The sequence below is a fragment of the Eptesicus fuscus genome, chromosome 8 (genome assembly GCF_027574615.1).
Source record: "Eptesicus fuscus isolate TK198812 chromosome 8, DD_ASM_mEF_20220401, whole genome shotgun sequence".
In the NCBI taxonomy this organism is placed as follows: Eukaryota; Metazoa; Chordata; class Mammalia; order Chiroptera; family Vespertilionidae; genus Eptesicus; species Eptesicus fuscus.
In genome coordinates this window covers 92,242,436-92,260,846 of record NC_072480.1, presented here as the reverse complement: position 1 = coordinate 92,260,846, position 18,411 = coordinate 92,242,436, and the positions used below count along the sequence as shown (strand labels likewise).

The window sequence follows — 18,411 nt, the reverse complement described above, 5'->3', positions numbered from 1 at the left end:
ATGACAGATTCCCAGATGAGGAGCTGCATTTGTAGCCTGTTCTAAGTTGACATTAATGAAATCTAACAAGGAAAAGCAACAGTCATTTCCCTAACAATACCAAGCACATACAAAACACTCTTTGATTCAGTGATTACTTCTATTTCAGTATGTGTACCATATGACCCCAAATCATGACAAACACTGGAAAAATGTCAAGCAGTAACAGTAAAAACACCAACAACTTTTACCATGCGTATTCCCCAACACAGACACACACATACACACATACACACATGCACACACACTGTCTGGGAGATAGCACTAGGAGAGAGCTCAGGTTTCCCCAGGTAAAATCCACCACCTGAGAGGTGCTGTCCAGGTGAGTATAAATTAGGGTGAACTATGTCTGCAGCAAACCCATGACAAGCAAGCACGATGAGGACATCCTGCCCGTTTGCTCAGTGTAGGATACACACATGAAGACTATGACCTGTTCGGCTCCTACAAGCGTTAGCATTCGCTCGTCTTTTCATTGAGTATGTAAGGTAAACTGAGGTTTCTCTGGTGATGGTCATTTGCTTGAATGGCAGCTTTCTCTTCGGTTGCTGCGTTAATGTTGTCTGAATACGAATCTTCGTCTTCATCTTCATCCCTTGAAGTCCCCTCCAGGCTGTGTCGAATGCCGTAAGTGAAGTAAATCAGGAAACCTTTTAGAGAACAAAGTATCGGTGTCAGAAAACGACTGTTGGAACATGGACAATTTAATACAAACTCAATAGGGCCTTTTGCCTTCTCTTTCTGTGTCACCGGGAGAGGCCAAGTTATGTGTCTAGAGCAACTGTTAACAGCCGTGCTGACGGGGATTAGAAGACAATGTTTTAAGGATCCTCCAAAAAATAGTTTATTACTTTTATATATGGACATTCTGCTGGGCTTTAGTGTTGTTGTTTTTAAGGACTGGTTGAGAGTTTTGGGTTGATGTGAAATGCATTATAATTTTCCGCTTTAACATTATGGGAAGTAGGCTACCAATTAGCATTTGGGCATGTCCAATTATCAGGAATGATTCTATTTCCTCTCCTGTCCTCAGAGGTCCAAGGATCCAGCCCTCCCTGTCCTCAGATAAAGGTACTAACATGACCATTTTACAGACACTAAGGCACAAAACTAGGTCACCCAGCTAATCAATGGCAGAGCTGGATTCAAATCCAGAGAATCTGACTCTGTAATTCATGCCTTTATCCAAGTTCAAGTGTATGAGTGTGGGTGTGTGGGGGGGAAGATGGGCAAAATGGACTGAGGTTCATTCTCCCATCAATTCAAGTGGGGTTGGTGGCTGAAACTGAAAATAAGTTAATTTACAGCCAAAGCAAACACATACATACATACACCAAAGTGAGTTACATTCATTCTTATTGAGCCAATGGGAGGACTGTCAAAAAGCATCAACCCAAACTCCTCAGGCCACCAAAACCAATGCAAATTTAACTCTCATTTCTCACTACTTCAGCTCACATTTTGAAGGTAGTCAGTGCTCAGTGCTTGAGTTACAACAAACGTAAACTCTTAATTTCTACCTCAATCTTCACATACAAAATTGAAGAAGTCAAAATGAAAAGCAAAGTGGTATAGATATAAATACGCTAACTCGTGTTATTTAATGTTAAATCCCCTACAAGGCTCTAATAAATTTAGGTTTCAGAAAAAATATTTACACACACACACACACACACACACACACACACACACACACACACACATACACATGTGTGTGTATGTAGGTATTGCTACTAGCTCATTCAAAATGTCTCCAAAAATCCGCTGGCTCACTTTGGGATCAGTCTTTGGCTGCCATTTGTAAATTAGTTTCTTTGACATTTTGGGGCTTAATTTTTCTTATTTATCAAGTTGAAGGAAATAGAACCTATGGGTTCTACAGGGTTACTTGGAGACTCGAGTTTTTAAAAGGCATCTGAAAACCTGTGGAAAAGCAAGCACTCAGATGTTCTCAAAATTGGGAAAGGAAGAAATTGGCGGGGAGGGGGAATTTGGAAGCATTACTCCAATCACAGTGCAGAAATCAGAAAGAGAGAGCCAGAGCTGAGAAAGCCAGAATATTAAAAGACCTACCAAGTGCCATCCAAATGCTAAATCTGATCCAAGTCTCCGCGCTCAGCTGGACCATCAAGTAAATGTTCACCAGGATGCTGAACGCTGGCAGAAACGGTAAGAACGGGACCTGAGGGGGAAAACAGCTTCGTAAATACACTCTGAAGTTTGAAAGCACATTCCCACTCGGCGGTAACCAATTTGGCGCAGTACACACTTGCATTCTGTGTAAGTGTACCGTTTCACGGAAAGGACAACACGAGTAAAAAAGCACTCTTCTGAAGAGCACTACGGAGAGCACTGTTCCCTGCGGCCACAGCCACAGAGGACCGGTCCAGCCTGCGAACACCTGCACCATCGCCGAGATGCAACTGGCTTCACGGCGTGGTTCAGTTCGGGGTTGCAGGTTCCCCTGGGACATCAACAGGACATGCCTCTGTAACCCTGGATACACACCGCAGCTCGGGGGACACTCCCAGCTGAAACCTGCTCTGAGTTCGAGTGGGACAGGATCATCTCATGTGCAGTGAAAGGGTATTTTGGTGGGAATAACCTTCCTGAGATGGTCCTGACTTCCTAAAATAAGATATTCTAATTACTCCGTTGATACTATAGATTACTGGACAAGAAATCTGGTTACTATCTAATCTAATAATAGACAAATATGCAAATTGACCACACCTTTGCTACACCTAAGCCACACCCACCAGCCAAGCCACGCCCACCAGCCAATCAGGACGAGTATGCAAATTACCCCACCAAAGATGGTGGCTAATTTGCATATCAAGACAGTGTCGAAAAAAGCCAAGAGCTGCAGAAGGGAGTAAAGCTTCGAAGAAGCAAGCAAGCCAGGAGGGGCAGGGGAGGAGAAGGGAGGAGCGAAGTCAGGGCCGGGGGTGAAGGGAAAAGCAGGCGGGCTGGAGGAGAAGGCGGGGCGGGTGACAAGGGCGGAGGGGAGGCAGGGTAGAGTGCAGCAGGAAATCCTATTGCAGGATTTTTCCTGCAACGGGAACGCTAGTGATGTATAATATTGTGAGAGGAGCATCCTCAAGTTTTTGAAAATGGCAGTAACACAGCCAACGCAGGCAGAATACATGGGACAAAAAGGAACATCTCAAAGAATTGCGACGCTCTTGTTCATTGGCTAACTTCATCGCAAGTGTTTCGTTTTGGTTTTGAAAAGAAACAACTCCTAAAAATCAACGTTCCGGGGACAAGGCGCACGTACCATAAAGGATACTTTATGCTGGTTCTGGGGCTGCCTCCAGATGATGAAGACGATGGCGATGCAGAGGACGAGAAACAGCACCAGGAGAGCCACACTCCATGCTTCCCGCCTGGCGATGGCCTGGACCCCGTACGTGGTCAAAATGCTCAGGCCCAACACGAGAAAGGCTGCAAAGGAGATGCGTGTGTGCAAAAAATCAGCAGCCACACTTCATTCAGATGCCTCAGTTCCAACAGTCCATTTAGATAAGGTATCGCGCTCTTTACATATCTACTTGGCCAAATACTCAGATTCTTCCTTTTCCTTGAGGGCAGCAAGGGCTGATCTCGTTGAATGAAGCAACGCTACTTGCTTACTCGCGACTGTCTCCTCCTCGGAAGTCAACCTCCCGACAGCACGACCTCCTGCTTTTCCTGCCCAGGTGCCACCTCGTCTGCTACTGTCTCAGACTCTACCACGTGGACTGAGGGGCCATTGTCAGGGGTGGATAGTGCCCTTGGCCCACTTTCAGCTGTTGCAAACACCACTTGCTAATGTAAACAAATACAATATGACCTGCATCTTTTCTCCCTGTTTCAGAGAGTGACATCGCCCCCGCCCCTCTCCCGGCCCTGTCTCTGACCATCAAGTCTGCATTAGGGGTCCCTCCGATGTACTCTCAGTGAAACCTGTACCTCCCCTAGCTTGCCACCCATAGCCTTGGGTTGTAAAGCCCAGTGAGGGCACCCATCTCTCTTGATATCCCAAGTGCCCAGCAAAGTTCCGGACACATAGATGATGCTCAACAAATGTTGCCGAAAATGTGAAAGATTGCATAACTGGGGGTAAGCAGACAGGCTTTTCTAGATTGCCTCCCAGTCTCCTGGGTCCCAGTTCCGTGATTGGCAGGTGTACTTGGCCAAATGCTTTCACACAGGAAGCTCCCTAACAGCTGATGAAATGTACCAATGTCCTCCTTCTAACCCTCTCACCTTATGAATTTCTTCCTGTCTTCTTCATTTACCAAAATATGATACATGTATCCTGCTAATCTAAAGATGATATCTCACCTGGCTGGCATGGCTCAGTATTTGAGCATCAACCTGTGAACCAGGAGGTCACGGTTTAATTCTCGGTCAGGGCATATGCCCGGGTTGTGGGCTTGATCCCCAGTAGGGGGTGTGCAGAAGGCAAGCTGATCAATGATTCTCTCTCATCATTGATGTTTCTATCTCTCTCTCCCTCTCCCTTCCTCCCTGAAATCAATAAACTATACATTAAAAAAATAAAAATATAAAAAGTTGATCTCAAGTCTAGTGACCCACTACATGGACATTTCAGGGCTCCAGGAAGTGGCTAATCAGGTCTAGAGTAACACGAGGCCGTGTGTCCTCTCTCACATCCCACTTGCTCCATCTACACACTCCTGCTGGCCCTTTCTAATGCACACAGTGGAGAGGACTTACCCAGGAATCCTACCAGGAAGCTCACGAGAGAAGCCGACTGCTTTGTGGGCAGAGCCGAGGGGCTGAAGAGAGTCTGCAGGCTGAAACCCTGTCCCTGCAGCATGGTGACCTGGGATGCGCTTTCCGAGTCCGCCCCGGCGCACGACTCCAGAGCTTCTTTCTCAGGAGAATATCTGGGCTGCTCGTACGACAGACTGGGCTGGTACCTGTCCCCAAATAAATGTGGGTGTCTTGATTCTCAAAGAGACACTTGGTCCCAATGACACAAGCTCCTGGGACTCTCAGCGAGACATGGGACAGTGCCGCAGCTGGTGCAGCCCCTGAGCGTGCGGAGTCAGAACACAATCCCACTCAGTATGGTATCTGCAGCTACTCTGAATTTCCTTTGATGGCCATTGAATTTATTTATTAGATGCAGAAGAGAGTTACAGTTTCAAATGAGGCAACTGTGATAACGGTGATTTTTACCAAAATATCTATGCCCCAAGGAGACATTCACGAAAACAGCACAGAAACTCTGGTTATGTATCAGCGAAGTATAGTATTTTTAAGTGTCTTTACACATACTAGAGGCCCAGTGTCTGAATTCATGCAGGTGAGGTCCCTCGGCCTGGCCAGTGATTGGGGCTGATCAGGGCGGCGGGAGGTTGGCCGGGGGGAGGGGCCGCAGGAGGTTGGCCGGCCACGGGGAGGGGCTGCGGGAGGTTGGCTGGCCAGCTGGGGAGAGGGACCATGGGAGGTTGGCTGTGGGAGCGCACTGACCACCAGGGGGCAACTCCAGCATTGAGCGTCTGCCCCCTGGTGGTCAGTGTGCGTTATAGCGACCGGTTAACCAGTTGTTCGGTCGTTTGGTCACTTAGGCCTTTATATATATAGATGGAAACCTGCCGTTCACATAGAATTGGGCCAACCCAACTCCTGCTAACTATCAATTGTATTTGATTCTTGGCTAAGGACCAATACTTTATATTGACGTTTGTATGCCCATAGCCTCTCACTCTGAGACTGCTAACTCCTAGGAAGCAGGGATGGTGAGCTCTCACTTCCTTTACTTCCACACCCTCCAGAACCTTCTCACAGCAAGGATGGCTCACCTGAGGATGAGGACGCAGGCTGCGACCAGAGAGTAGGCCAGGAGAGTGCCGATGGACATCATGTCCACGAGTGCCTTCAGGTCAAAAAGAAACGCCATCACCGCTATGGAGGAACGAAAAGGATGGTGAAGGAAATGGCCTCGGATAAAATTCCGTAAAGCTGATAACTGACTGTCATTTTTGTTGTTGTTTTAGTACCAATGGTAAGTCGAACAAGGTATATAAATTATATTTCTCACAATTAATAGGATGTTTTTTGGATCATATAAACTGCTAACAAAACTTCAAAACCCCTCAGTTATCAGACTGATAGTTACTACTTTGATTATTAAAAACCATCTACTTTGATTACTTTAAAAAATATTGGCCTCAATGTGTTGGTAAGAATCACAGCTAGCCAAAATAAGATGGCCAAGATAGAAGGACATAATTAATTATCCCTACAAGCAATCTGATCTAATTAAAAAATCAAGCACAATAAGATGGGAGCATGAAATAAAAATATTGACAAAAAGCCTCTTGTCACAATTATCTTCTTTTAATTAATAATTTTAATATCTTGTTATACTGCCAAATTAAGGAAGGAAGAATAAATTTTTTAAAATTCTGAATACACAATATATCTATAATATATAAAATTCTGAATATAACTGGGTAAAGTTCTGCTGGAAAAAAGAAAAGTTTTTATGGAGTTAATAAAATGTGTGATCCTTTGCCATGATTTTAAACTACAATATCATAAGGCACCGTTTAATAATAAAATGGGCTGCAGATTATCTAGTACAACTTTCATTTATGGTGCAGAGATTAGAAAAGAAGTGACTCGACCTTCCAATGTATGCCTAACGAAGTGCCAAATCTATGAGAAAATATATACAAAGTGAAGCTGTTTAGACAAACACTTTTGTCTCTGAAAAAAACAACCCATTTCACACACAATTAAACATGAGCATTCCCTACCCTCATTTCCCAACAATTGAGAGCCTCAACACAATGATCATTTTTGGTTTGGATTGCTACAACACCTAGACAGTCTGTCATTTTATCCATAAAGCTTGCTAGACTCTCCCTCTCTTGCTTCTTGTAACAGGACCTTTAAGGCCTCTCTGTCTTGATCTGTAGAATACCTGAAAATTTCTGCAATAAAATCTGGCCACAGGCTTTTGACATGGTTATCATGATATGCCAAAAGGTAAGCTTCTGGGGTTCTTGCACATGATTTAGGAACCAAAACTGATGAAAGGAGAAATGGGTTCCTCATGGGGTTTAGAGACCGAAGGAACAGTGAGGCCCCGGGAAGTGGGTCGTCTGCCATTCTAACGGCAGTGACTACCACAGCCAAGTACCAGTCATCTTGGACATTCCTTATGCTTAATTAAGAATGGGTGAGCTGCCGAAACCGGTTTGGCTCAGTGGATAGAGCGTCGGCCTGCGGACTCCAGGGTCCCAGGTTCGATTCGTGTCAAGGGCATGTACCTTGGTTGCGGGCACATCCCCAGTAGGGGGTGTGCAGGAGGCAGCTGATCGATGTTTCTCTCTCATCGATGTTTCTAACTCTCTATCCCTCTCTCTTCCTCTCTGTAAAAAATCAATAAAATATATTTTAAAAAGAAAAAGAAAAAAAAAGAAAAAAAAGGAATGGGTGAGCTTTAGCTTTTCAATAACCCTCTGTCCCTTCACCAATATTCAGCTTAAATCCTGGACAAACAAGGAAATACTACGTAATTATTTTTAATCAATATGTCCAAAATTAAGTAATCATTCTTTAATTAAAATGCTGTGTGTCAGCGATACAATTTTATGTGCTAATCAATCTGAAAAGCATTTAATACCTGACATAAAGCGAACAACCATTATAACCCTTTGCACATTTGTTAGAAGCCCCAAAGGTTAAAATAACAAAATGGCAAAAAAAAAAAAAAATCCCAAAAGGGTCGATTATGAATGAATTTCAGGAAACCGCTGCCACCACGATTTTCAGATGTCTTCCCAATGCCCAGACCATCATTTCTCAGTGATTTTGTTCGTAACTTACATGCACAGCAAGCAGACCCTCCTTGTAAGTCCATGCATGCGCACAAAACGTTCAAGTCCAACATGGAAGGAGCCTATGTTTGGAAAGCTTACCAGAAATGACCCCTGCAGTCAGTGTGGCAGCAACTGGTGACTGCCTCTTACTCAGTTTGGCAAGAAATCTAAAGAGTAAGCCATCCCGGGCCATGGCAAACAGAATTCGGGGTAAAGGAAACATAGAGCCCAGAAGACTAGAACAGAAAAATTCATAATCCATGTGAGTTATGACAAGCATTTTTCTAGACAGGTAGATACAAGTACAGACTGGACACACTAAAGTGCAGAACCAACCATTGCCAAAAAAAATTCAATACAGGAAACATTTGCAAACAAGTTATTGATCTTCATGTGAATCAAAACAGAAAACCACCTAAGTTTCCATACTTTTTCAGAATCCTTGATGAAAATAGACATCCCCACCCCCGTTTCTTAATAAAAGTTAACTCTCTCTCACCTGCCACCGCACCCGATGATAAAGTAGCAATTATTGGTGTCTTCGTTTTGGAATTGATTTGAGCTAGACATTTGAAAAGCAACCCATCCTCCGCCATAGCATAGATTACACGAGGCATTGGGAAAATGCATCCAAGAAGACTGAATAAAAAGCAAACACATGCAGTATGCAAACATGTTCATGCACGATTACACCCCAGATCTCCAATTAAGCAATTGTATAAAACGCAGCACACAGCGATGATTATGAAGTCTTGTTATTCTTAAAATTATGATTGGGCATTTAAAAATATTGCCAATGTTTACCACTGTGCACTTATTATTCTGTTGCAGAGATCTGCATAGCACAATGATCAGACTAACAACAATGCAAGTAATTTGTGCATGCCCATGATTATTACTGAATTAAAACTAAAAATTAAGACGTAACAAGAAAAACAAAGCAATCATATCATTAAGCCATTTTTAATGGCAATAACTCAGGAAATAAAATTCCTAAATTGACATGTCTTTTTAAAAGAGATTAAGTAACTTGATTCATAGAATAGCCCCTTCATTTATTTAATAATTATATATTTTTAATATTTATCTTACCATTATTTTCCCCATATAGCCTGATCTTTGATCAAATTAGTAATAATTCCCAGCATCACAAGATAATCAAGATTTTAAAAATCAACTCACTGTAAAATCAGTACATAGATATAGCCATGATGAAAAGTTTAAGAAAACTTCAGATACTTCAGAAAAACCTGTATGTTTACTGGCAGTACCATTCCATATATGGCTTAGTGTTGAAAAAGAACCATTTAAGAGAAAATGAGTAAGATGTTTTATTTTTAAAAATCCATCTTCTTTATTTTTAATAAAGCTGGGTTGAAGTTGGCCACAGTGAATTTGGGTCCGTCTCTTCTAAGACTGGTTGGCAAGGTATCATCACAGTTCAGTTTTTTGAAACTATTTGAAACTATTCAGAATAAACCTTACTCTTAGCAGATGGCTAAGAAACCAATGGGAGTAATTCCTAATTGCTACTTCACATTATCTTGAATAGAAAATAAAATAGATTTGAGGAAAAAAAAGGCTAGGCTGATAAATTATATGAAATATTTCTTCATCCAATATCAGACTTTAATTATTTTTACTTTAAAAAATTAGTAATCAGGCAGAGATCAATTTTCTTTTTGTAAGAATGCTCTACTACACAGCACAGTATAATACTAGAATTAAATATCTTATGATCACAATTGAAAATATGAGTAGTCAGGAAAGCTGGGAAATGAATTCTGAAGTGTTAAAACAAGCAGCTACTGAAAATGCAAACACTTGAGATACAACGACCCTTTCGTTTTCGGATAGATGTTATACAAATTTCCACCATGAATTTGAGAAGGGTCATTTCTTTCTCCAGACCAAGTTCACTTTCATCAGTGCTAAGTGGAAATGTCTCAGTGTTTCCCGATAAAAAGCACATTACATTTAACAATGCCACAGCATATGGCTTCCATGCCCATGGACTTGAGGTTACTTTAAAAGACAATGTCAAGTCTGTACCTAGGGTTTCAATTGTCTGGGCCAGCATGGAAACATACTAGTATAAGCATCCTAAAGTTTGATAATACACACATATATGAATACGTGTGACACATATGTATATGCATGTGGATGCCTGTCCCAATCCTGTATGGTATTTCTGCTGAAGCTTGGACCGTCATTATCTTGAGAAACTGACTCTAGACTGATGGAGTTAAAAGACTTTATCACTTAAGATAAAGATAGCAATTCCAGGCATACTATTCAGAGAATACATAACTGCATAATATGTTCCTGAAATCAGGATTATTTTAAAAGCACACAAAAGGAATCTTTAAACAGGGACTACACTTGCAGAAACCCAAACAGCCCCGCCCCGGAGGCAATGCAATGTACCTTGCTGACAATGCGCAGAGGGAGCCCGCAGCCACGACGTATTTGGCAGGACCCCATCCGACGTACTCAAATGCTACAGGAAGGGGGCTCTTTTCATCGAGGAGGTAGTACGGCATCATAAGTGTTAAAGCGGCAGAGACCCCAAAATAGGCCATAAAGCAAACAAGCAGAGAAGTCACAATTCCGATAGGAATAGCTTTCTGAGGATTCCGGACCTCTTCACCTAAGGAAACATAAAAGGTTCGAGTGTCGAATAAAACATGAATAGGTAAGCCATGCATTTTCCTCCTCCTCCACGGTCATTCTGCTCTGCTTTTGGCCCTTCTGTGTTCTTAGCTTGATCCACCTATTCTACATGAAATTCTCTCTCCTGTTAAGGGTACACGGCTATCACATAAAAATCCAATTCCAGAAAACAGGGTATACCAGCACTATTAAATGGTTAGTGGTAGGAAGGCAGTCTTAATTCATTTTGAAAACGATTCACCCACAGAGATTAAATGCCTGTCATGCCATTCTGTAGGTCCTTAAATATGAAGGCTTCAGATAAACTTCTACCCAATTCAGCTACTTTATATTGAACTCTAGTTTCAATAGAAAATAGTATACTTTGAGTCCTTCTAATAAGACGTGGCATTTGAAGCATCCAACACACGATAGATTATAAACCATGCAAAAAATATGAACCCAGAGTAGATACTTGGAGAGTGATTCTGGCATGATGATTTCCTTGTATAAGATTAAGAGGACAGAATTATCACAATATATTGTCCTAATAGAGAAGAGATCATTTAAGAGTGTGATTATCATTGGTTACTCATTGTGATAGCATGTCCAGATAGAAGGTTGAGGATAGTGTGTGTGTGTGTGTGTGTGTGTGTATCTCTTAGGTAACCTTCAAACATCTGAGGGGTAGGTACCACTCTCCCAATTTCACCAACCTGGACACCAAGGCTCAGGTTGTTTCATACAAGTTCCTTTTTGTCATATACAGCAGGTGTCACAACTGGATCTGGAACCCGGTCTAAATCCCATTCTCTTTCCTGGACTCTCTGCTGCCACCCACAGGTACTCATGTGGTACAAAGAGACCCTCTCCCTTAGACCTGGAGCCAGGACTCTGCTCTTACCAGTTGTTGCAATGCAGTCAAATCCCACAAAGGCATAAAAGCAGGTTGCAGCCCCGGCCAACGTTCCCGCAATGCCGTACGGCATGAAGCCACCGGCCCCATAGAGACTTGTTCCATTTTCAGAAGGTGGCTCTCTAAGGGAGAGAACATAGGTCGGAAAGTCATTTTCATAGGACACTGCTTCTGGTGATGTGACTGAATCAATGCCCTGAGGAGGCTGCGTGCTCATCAGCTCTGAAGCTGATACGCTAAGAGCAAACCCTGATTCTCTGACTCTGTCCTAGAGAACACAGTGGTACCCCAACAACAGCATCTTCTCAGGGGTACCAACACTGATCTTGGTCAGAGGCTGACTGACAGCAGGAGCCGAGGCCCAGACCCCCTCTGGATGGAACTCATAGCCAGGCAGAGACTCCATCTGGGGACCCTGATCTGAAAGAAAATCAGGACACTTCCTCTTCTCACGGACAGTTGGGCAGCAGTGAAAACTTTACTAGAAAGGCATCTGAAAAGGTGAAATAGAATTCTCTCGGCTTGGTTAACAATACTAAAGTTGAACATGTCCTTGCATGTTAAAAACTGTATTAAAACCAGAGGATACAATTTTTGCTTCATCAGAGTGCCTACTAACAAGTCATGTAAAGAAACTCAGGTAGATATACCTCACTCCGTATAATCGATATATTTTTTTTATTGATTAAGGTATTACAAATGTGTGTAATCAATATTTTTGTAATCTTATTTTACATGCACAAATGAGAATTATGATTAAATAAACCTTAGGATAAACCATTTTGTACACTATTATTTATTTAATTTTTGAGACCATCTAGTTTAAAGTGAAGTGCAAGGACAAGTCTGCTTATGCAACTAAAAACATTCTCCAAAAAACAAGGCCTGAAATTCACTACAAGGCTGGAAAATGCAATGAAACCAAATGGTGGTCCCAATAGGCGAACTAAAAGATGAATGACTTAAAAATACTCCTTGTTATGTAGAGGTAGCAAACCTTTGGGAGAAAATAAAAGCATTTGTCCAATGGTTAGAGTCTCCCTTTTCCTTCCCCTACACCTGGAGCAGAGCGTGAGAGCCAGCAGTCGCATGGCTTCCACAGCAGCTCAATGGTGAGCACACCTATGCATTCATGTCTGCAGGGAGTGGGGAGGGAGGCAGTGAACAGGAGGAAGAGTCTTGGAATAGGACAGAAACTCAGAAAGGTCTCCAGAGCAAAAAGTTTGAGAACCATTGTTCGAAAAAAAAGGTAACATAAGTAAGACACCAGTGAGTAAATTAAAAAAAAAAACAAAAAACAAGAAAAAGAGAACAAGAGGAGGAAAAAATCCAAATATTTTACCTGGCAGTTGCTGATATATTCTTGAGAAATTCTTCACTAATCTTCCAGTTTGCCACGTTTCCTTTCACAAACCCAGCAATCATAACAAAGAGAAGGACCAGGATGTTGACAGCTGTGAAGATTTTGTTCACCCAAGCAGACTCTTTTACCCCGAAAGACAGAAGACCTATGGAAGAAGAAAGGGTGTTTTGAGTCTGACCTAAGCTTTAGGAAAGGTAATGGCTTTTTGAGGCAGTTACAGGCTTTAGGATGTTATTTCACCAGCATTCACATATTTAAGTCCGATTCGTCCCTTTCTGTTGTGAGTGCTTACTCACTGGCCTAATTGAGACACAGTATCTCTGAATCCAACCAACCAGAAGGCAGATGTGCTCACAGCTACCAGACACCACACCAGCCTGGAAACAGACAAATCCCATCACCTTGGCTATTACTACCCATTGGTAGCTAGAGGTAAAGTAACTTCGTTTTCATGAAATGCTGTTCTAAAGCCATTCCAAGGTTAATTAAGCTGCAAAATTTTGAAGGTAAAAGCTCAATCATATGTCTGCCTCATATTTACTATATACATAAACATAAACAATTAATTGTCATGCCAAAAAGATAGTTAGGTCGATTCTCATCTTTACAGTTTTATTTCATATTCTGATTGTAAAAGTAATCAATTTCCTATCCAAGTAATTCGAAGACACAGACAACATATAAAGGAAATAAAATCAAGATTAATCTCCTGTCTAGAAATTTGCGTGCGTGCACGCGCGCGCGCGCACACACACACACACACACACACACATCTCTATGTCAACAAATACATTAAAAAATATATTTTCATTGATTTCAGAGAGGAAGGGAGAGGGAGAGAGAGATAGAAACATCAATGATGAGAGAGAATCATTGATTGGCTGCCTCCTGCACACCCCACACTGGGGATTGAGCTTACAACCAGGCATATGCCCTTGACTGGAATCAAACCTGGGCCCTTCAGTTCACAGGCCGATGTCCTACCCACTGAGCCAAATCGGCTAGGGCAACAAATACATTTCTAATGGCCACATACTCTCCCTCTATATGGAGACACTGCACTTTTATCTCTTATTTAGAGACAACCAGGCCACTTTAGTTTCTTACTACTATAAACAGTATTGACATAAATATCTTTTTACACTTTCTAATTATTTCTTGACAATAATTTTCTAAAATTTAATATTGTATCAAGGCCATGTACTTTTATACAAGGCTTTTGCTTCATATTATCAAAATATTCTCCATAATCTTTGGCCCACTTTAAATTGCCCATTTTTTTCTGTTAGGCCAGCGGTCGACAAACTGCGGCTCATGAGCCACATGCGGCTCTTTGGCCCCTTGAGTGTGGCTCTTCCACAAAATACCACGTGTGGGTGCACACGTACAGTGCGATTGAAACTTCGTGGCCCATGCGCAGAAGTCAGTTTTCGGCTCTCAAAAGAAATTTCAATCGTTGTACTGTGATATTTGGCTCTGTTGACTAATGAGTTTGCCGACTACTGTGTTAGGCTATTCTTGTTCATATTGATTTATAAGATGTATTTATATAACAATAATGCTATAACCTCTCTATCATGTATTACCTCGTTTTTCCCAGTTTATCATTTTCTTTTAATATTAGTGTTTTAGAATATAAAGTTTTCCTTTTTAGTTTCTACCTTTAGATTTTCCCTACTATTAATCCCCCAAACATTCACCTTTGTGTTCTTTTTATGATTATATTTATATCTTTAATCCACCTTATATAGATATGAATAAGTATAATCAAATAAAATTTATTTTTCACTTTGAGGAAATTATTGAGATGAAAGGATTAGGCCCTATGTTTACTTGCTTCTTTCTCATCTACACACCCCTGACCTCATAAGCACAACTCTACAAGTAGAGATGAGAGAAGCCAAATTTCATTCCTCTTCCTTTATAATTCCCAGAATGTACACTAATGTAACTACATTAACAACATAAAGGAAAATTGTATAGTCAGTAGAACTATGACTCTGTAACTCCCCGTCGCTCAGGAACCACTATACACCTAGGAAATACACACTATGCTCTATGCCACTATACACACTGCAAAGTAGCAAAGCCACTGTCATGCCCTAGGAAAGCTTCCCAATACCCCACGTGCCCTCTCTATTCTGAGATCCCCATCTCCAGCCAGTAGATTAGAGAGCAATAAATATCTCATCCAAATACTGCATACACTTCCCTTGGGCCCTTAAGAAATAACAGCTTCAGTTGCCAAGATATTTGGTATTACACTCCGAATAAAGATTTGTAATAGGAGGTTTTGATCTTCAAAGATACTAAGAACAATGTTAGCTTGTAAGCTTAGCCTCTATTTAAAGTAGAGACACGAAGGTCAAGAACTCAACAAAAGACGCAAGCCAAGGCCCGAGTCTTGCTGTGGAATTTAGTGATCCGAACTGTGTCATAGCGACACGCTTCCCATTGTTTAGCTGAATACTTTAAGTTCATTGAAACCATCCCTAAATAAAATATGATCTAACTAATTTCATCTTAGCAAGGCTGTTTAGAAACCAAAACAAAATCTATCACCTGTTGAAAAACAAGTAATGTGATTTTTCTTGATATTAGAGCAAAATGCCAAATATTACAGATCTATCGTTTTTGTTCATGCCCCTAACCCTATCCCTTTACAAAACATTTCATTAACAACCAACTTTTAAAGGGTAAAGCTATCTTAAAGAGTATATAACTTTACAAGTAAACATTCATTATAGAATGTTTGCAACCAAGGAAGGACAGAGTTAGAGATAAGGTTGGCTAGGAAAACAAGGGGCAGATTAGCAGTGTATGTCAAGTAGGAAGTGGAAAAAAAGGTGGATTTTATTCTTAGTGCAATCCTTGATGGGTTTTAGCAGGAATGCAGGTAGGGATTACAATCAATATAGAAAACATTCAAATAGTTAAAAACAGATAAATATAAGGGGACAGCAGGGATTAACTACGCCCACAAAACAAACCCGCCTTCCGTCTAAGTGCTTACTAGGTACCAAGCAGGAAGCCTGTGCAAGAGAGACACTGATACCTATGGGTGAGCAAACTGAATCATGGGAAAAGGAAGTCACTCAATGTTCGGGAGACCCTACGTGGTAGAGTAGGAGGAGAAACCTGGCTTCTCGGACCCTATTCCCTTGTGCCTTTCTAAACCACTATGCTACAGTGCTGGTGAAAACAAAAAGAATCCTACTACCAAGTACGTTTTCCTATATGATGTCTACACCAAAAAATAACAGGAAAAGAACAAAAAAATCAAAACAAACAAACAAACCCCCCCCCCCAAAAAAAAGAACCCACCAGATGCCTGCAGTATACAGATAATGGCATGATTGAAAAGACAGAGTTTCTTTCAGAAATAGTATGCTTGTAAATATCCTCAATTGTATAACACAAGATGAAATAATGCCAAATACTATACATTCTTCCTTATTGAGACTTCACTGCCATTTCTGCAACTCTCCAATGAGTGTTATAAGTTTGATGGGCCTCCAGCTATTATTTAGTGCATTCCAAGTGCCATGAAGATGAAAGTGCTATTTCTACCCCTCGACACAATTCCGATGTCTCTCGGAAGCATGCCTATCACCTAAGATAAAATGGGATGCTAGCCAGGCCCACGGATCTCCAATGATGATCTAAGTGTAGAAATAAGCTGCCTGGTCTTGGGAACACAGGCCCCAATTTCAGTGGTAATCTATTTCCCTGGGACAATGAGTCTGGCTCACTGCAGGGAGGAGTGTCACTAGTTTTCTTACCCGATAGAAGCAATATGAGGAAGACAGCAAAGAAGTCCGGATACTCTGCAAGGCCGGTATAATTGATATTGAAGTACGTCCTGAAAAACTGGCCAATCTGTTTGTTCAGAAGTTCATCAAAGGTGCCACTCCAAGCTCTTGCAACACTCGACGTACCTTCCCAAAACACAAGGACATTCAGAGAATACACGGTCACTGGGCGAAAATTAACATGACATCATTTGCTACTCTCTTCTAGGAGACACATGGGTTAGTGCAGACTGACCTGGCCATTTTCATCCCACATACAATTATTTAATAACAGTACAATTATAACCTAGTAATCAAATGCTCCAGTCCATCACCTGCAGAATCGGGTACCTTTATTTGCATTAAAGAGCTATATTTTTGAAAAGAGGTTTATAAATCCACTAAGCGGCGTATTCAGAGATGAGGCAGAATCGCCCAGCTGTGCAGTGAGGAGGAGAGACTCTGTAGAGATGAGAAAAAGGAGGCACCCGGGGATCATGTGATTCTCACACTCAAGACCATGGTCATTAACCAAATCAGACCAACAAGGGAGCCCTAAGGCCTCGGACTCGGGAGAGCTATGCTACCACTCCACACAAGTAGACGGGTTTTTGGAAACCTACCTATCACATAGGATAAAATGAGGTTCCAGCCGGTGATGAAGGCCCACAGCTCTCCAACGGTAACGTACGTGTACAGATACGCGGACCCCGTCTTGGGAACACGGGCCCCAAATTCAGCGTAGCAGAGGCCGGCCATCACCGAAGCCAGGGCGGCGATGAGGAAGGAAAGGACGATGCTGGGGCCTGAATCCGACTTGGCCACCTCCCCGGCCAGGACATAAACCCCGGCACCGAGGGTGCTTCCAACCCCCAGGGCAATGAGGTCCATGGTGGATAAGCAACGGCTTAATTTGGAATCTTCTAGGCCGTCCATGACGACGATTTTTCTCCGGATCAGACATCGGGCAAAAGAGAGCGCTGCTCTGCAGGGGATCATGGTGAAAAGGTCAACCTGAGGGAGAGAGAGGAGGGAGAGAGGGGCGGGGAGGACGTTAGAGGCTGGTCTGGAATCATCATCCCTCCAATCCGAGGCCCAGCTTCTCAGCTCAGTTATGGCGCCTGGATTTTTGTTTTTGTTGACGTTTTTTAAAAATTTTTTTTATTGATTAAGGTATCACATATTTGTCCTCAACCCCCCATTCCCATCCCAAACCCCTCCCCACGCATGCCCCCACCCCCCTGTTGTCCATGACCACTGGTTAGGCTCATATGCATGCATACAAGTCCTTTGGTTGATCTCTCCCTCTTACCCCCATCCTCCCCTACCTTCCCTCGGAGGTTTGACAGTCTGATCGATGCTTCCCTGTCTCCGGGTCTGTTTTTGTTCATCAGTTTATGTTGTTCATTATTTCCCCTATTGACTTGTTGCTAGAGGTGTGGCCAGAGCCATCAGGAGGGCTTCATGAGCCAAAAGCGGTGAATTTCTTAAGAGTTCACTCAGACATGCCCTTTTATAAGGGGCTGAGACAATGGCTTATTTGGGGTGCAAAGGGATAGGAGCCCGGAGTGATTAAAAAAGATTTGTCATTTTTGTTGTCACAATTTTTAAACATATGCTGATAAATCTATTTTCCGTAAGATGGTTAACTGGTCTTCAATACAAGGAAGGGGGTGAATGACCTCATCTTTTTGGTTCTCCCTTTCTTTTTTTTTTCTTCAGTCATTCATTCAACTCATGTTTTCTAGGTGTTACTATCTGCCAGGAATTGTGCTAAGAGTAAGTGTAGAATGGGTGGTACAT

General features: G+C 42.1%; 1 protein-coding gene across 2 annotated transcripts; it reads right to left on the bottom strand.

Annotated features, from left to right (window-relative positions):
* Positions 1-467: 467 nt before the first annotated feature.
* On the bottom strand, positions 468-17,616 carry SLC7A2 (solute carrier family 7 member 2). 2 transcript variants are annotated; one of them, XM_008146229.3, is made up of 11 exons: positions 17,232-17,616; positions 16,600-16,755; positions 12,797-12,962; positions 11,443-11,576; positions 10,314-10,536; positions 8,386-8,525; positions 5,859-5,961; positions 4,765-4,970; positions 3,320-3,486; positions 2,113-2,221; positions 468-689 (listed from the first exon to the last, which is right to left on the bottom strand). In XM_008146229.3, the coding sequence occupies exons 1-11, from the start codon at positions 17,605-17,607 to the stop codon at positions 493-495; spliced, it is 1,977 nt and encodes a 658-aa protein (XP_008144451.2). In that variant the 5' UTR covers positions 17,608-17,616; the 3' UTR covers positions 468-492. The 2 variants fall into 2 exon arrangements, with proteins under 2 accessions (XP_008144451.2, XP_008144452.2); XM_008146230.3 differs by lacking the exon at positions 8,386-8,525 and adding an exon at positions 7,986-8,122 and having other exon boundaries at positions 17,232-17,607.
* Between the last annotated feature and the right edge of the window lie 795 nt (positions 17,617-18,411).